At 62.5% G+C, this 1,345-nt stretch overlaps 1 protein-coding gene across 1 annotated transcript in view; it reads left to right on the forward strand.

The window, feature by feature from the left end:
- The first annotated feature begins 77 nt into the window (after window positions 1-77).
- Window positions 78-1,345, forward strand: part of HTR1B (5-hydroxytryptamine (serotonin) receptor 1B, G protein-coupled) — a 3,190-nt gene continuing 1,922 nt past the window's right edge. Inside the window, exon 1 of the mRNA XM_010565762.1 lies at window positions 78-1,288. Within this exon, the coding sequence (XP_010564064.1) occupies window positions 86-1,225 (1,140 nt within the window). The 5' untranslated portion in view covers window positions 78-85 and the 3' untranslated portion in view covers window positions 1,226-1,288. The remainder of the gene's footprint in view (window positions 1,289-1,345) is intronic.

Genomic DNA, 1,345 nt, shown 5'->3' on the forward strand with positions numbered 1-1,345 from the left:
CCCTCCTCCGGCGCCGACGGGGTCCTCCTGCCGGGGTAGCGGGCGAGGAGCCCCGCCGAGCCCCTCGGCGCGCCGCGGCGGAGGGATGGAGCCGGCCGGCCCCTGCCAGGCGCCGCTGGTCCCCGCCAACGAGTCTTACCCCGGGCGCAACTGCAGCGCCGAGGAAGGGACCTACCAGGATGGCACCCCGCTCTCCGGGAAGATCGTGCTCGCCGCCGTCCTGGCTCTCGTCACCCTGGCCACGGTGCTCTCCAACGCCTTCGTCATCGCCACGGTCTACCAGACGAGGAAGCTCCACACGCCGGCCAACTATCTGATCGCCTCGCTGGCCGTCACCGACCTCCTGGTCTCCATCCTCGTCATGCCCATCAGCACCATGTACACTGTGACCGGCAAGTGGACGCTGGGCCAGGTGGTCTGCGACATCTGGCTGTCCTCGGACATCACCTGTTGCACGGCCTCCATCCTGCACCTCTGTGTCATCGCCCTGGACCGCTACTGGGCGATCACCGACGCCGTCGAGTATTCCACGAAACGGACTCCCAAGCGGGCAGCGGGCATGATCGCCCTGGTGTGGGTCTTCTCCATCTGCATCTCCATGCCCCCCTTGTTTTGGCGGCAGGCGAAGGCCGAGGAGGTCTCGCACTGCGTGGTGAACACGGACCACGTCCTCTACACCGTGTACTCCACGGTGGGAGCCTTCTACTTCCCCACCCTGCTGCTGATAGCCCTCTACGGGAGGATCTACGTGGAAGCCAGGTCGCGGATTTTGAAGCAGACGCCAAAGAAAGCGGGCAAAAGACTGACGCGGGCTCAGTTGATCACAGACTCCCCGGGGTCGTCCTCCTCCGTCACGTCCATCAACTCCAAGGCCCCCGAGGGATCCAGCGAAACGGGGTCCCCCGTGTACATGAACCAGGTGAAGGTGAAGGTCTCGGACGCCCTGCTGGAGAAGAAGAAGCTCACGGCCGCTAGAGAGCGGAAAGCTACGAAGACTTTAGGGATTATTTTAGGAGCCTTCATCGTCTGTTGGCTGCCCTTTTTCATCATCAGCCTGGTGTTGCCTATTTGCAAGGACGCTTGCTGGTTCCACATGGCCATCTTTGACTTTTTCACGTGGCTGGGATATCTCAACTCCCTCATCAACCCCATCATCTATACGATGTCGAACGAAGACTTCAAACAAGCTTTCCACAAACTCATACGTTTCCGATGCACAAGCTGAAAATGTTGAATGCCGTGTGTTCTCCGGGGCTCCCCCCGTGCCCACCCGTGCCCGATGCCACAGGTAGGTGCGCTCCCCGCGCCCCCCCCGGCTCCGTTCCCCACTCGAGGCGGGGAAGCC

This window comes from Haliaeetus leucocephalus, unplaced genomic scaffold (assembly GCF_000737465.1).
Source record: "Haliaeetus leucocephalus isolate CR32 unplaced genomic scaffold, Haliaeetus_leucocephalus-4.0 Scaffold195, whole genome shotgun sequence".
NCBI lineage: Eukaryota > Metazoa > Chordata > Aves > Accipitriformes > Accipitridae > Haliaeetus > Haliaeetus leucocephalus.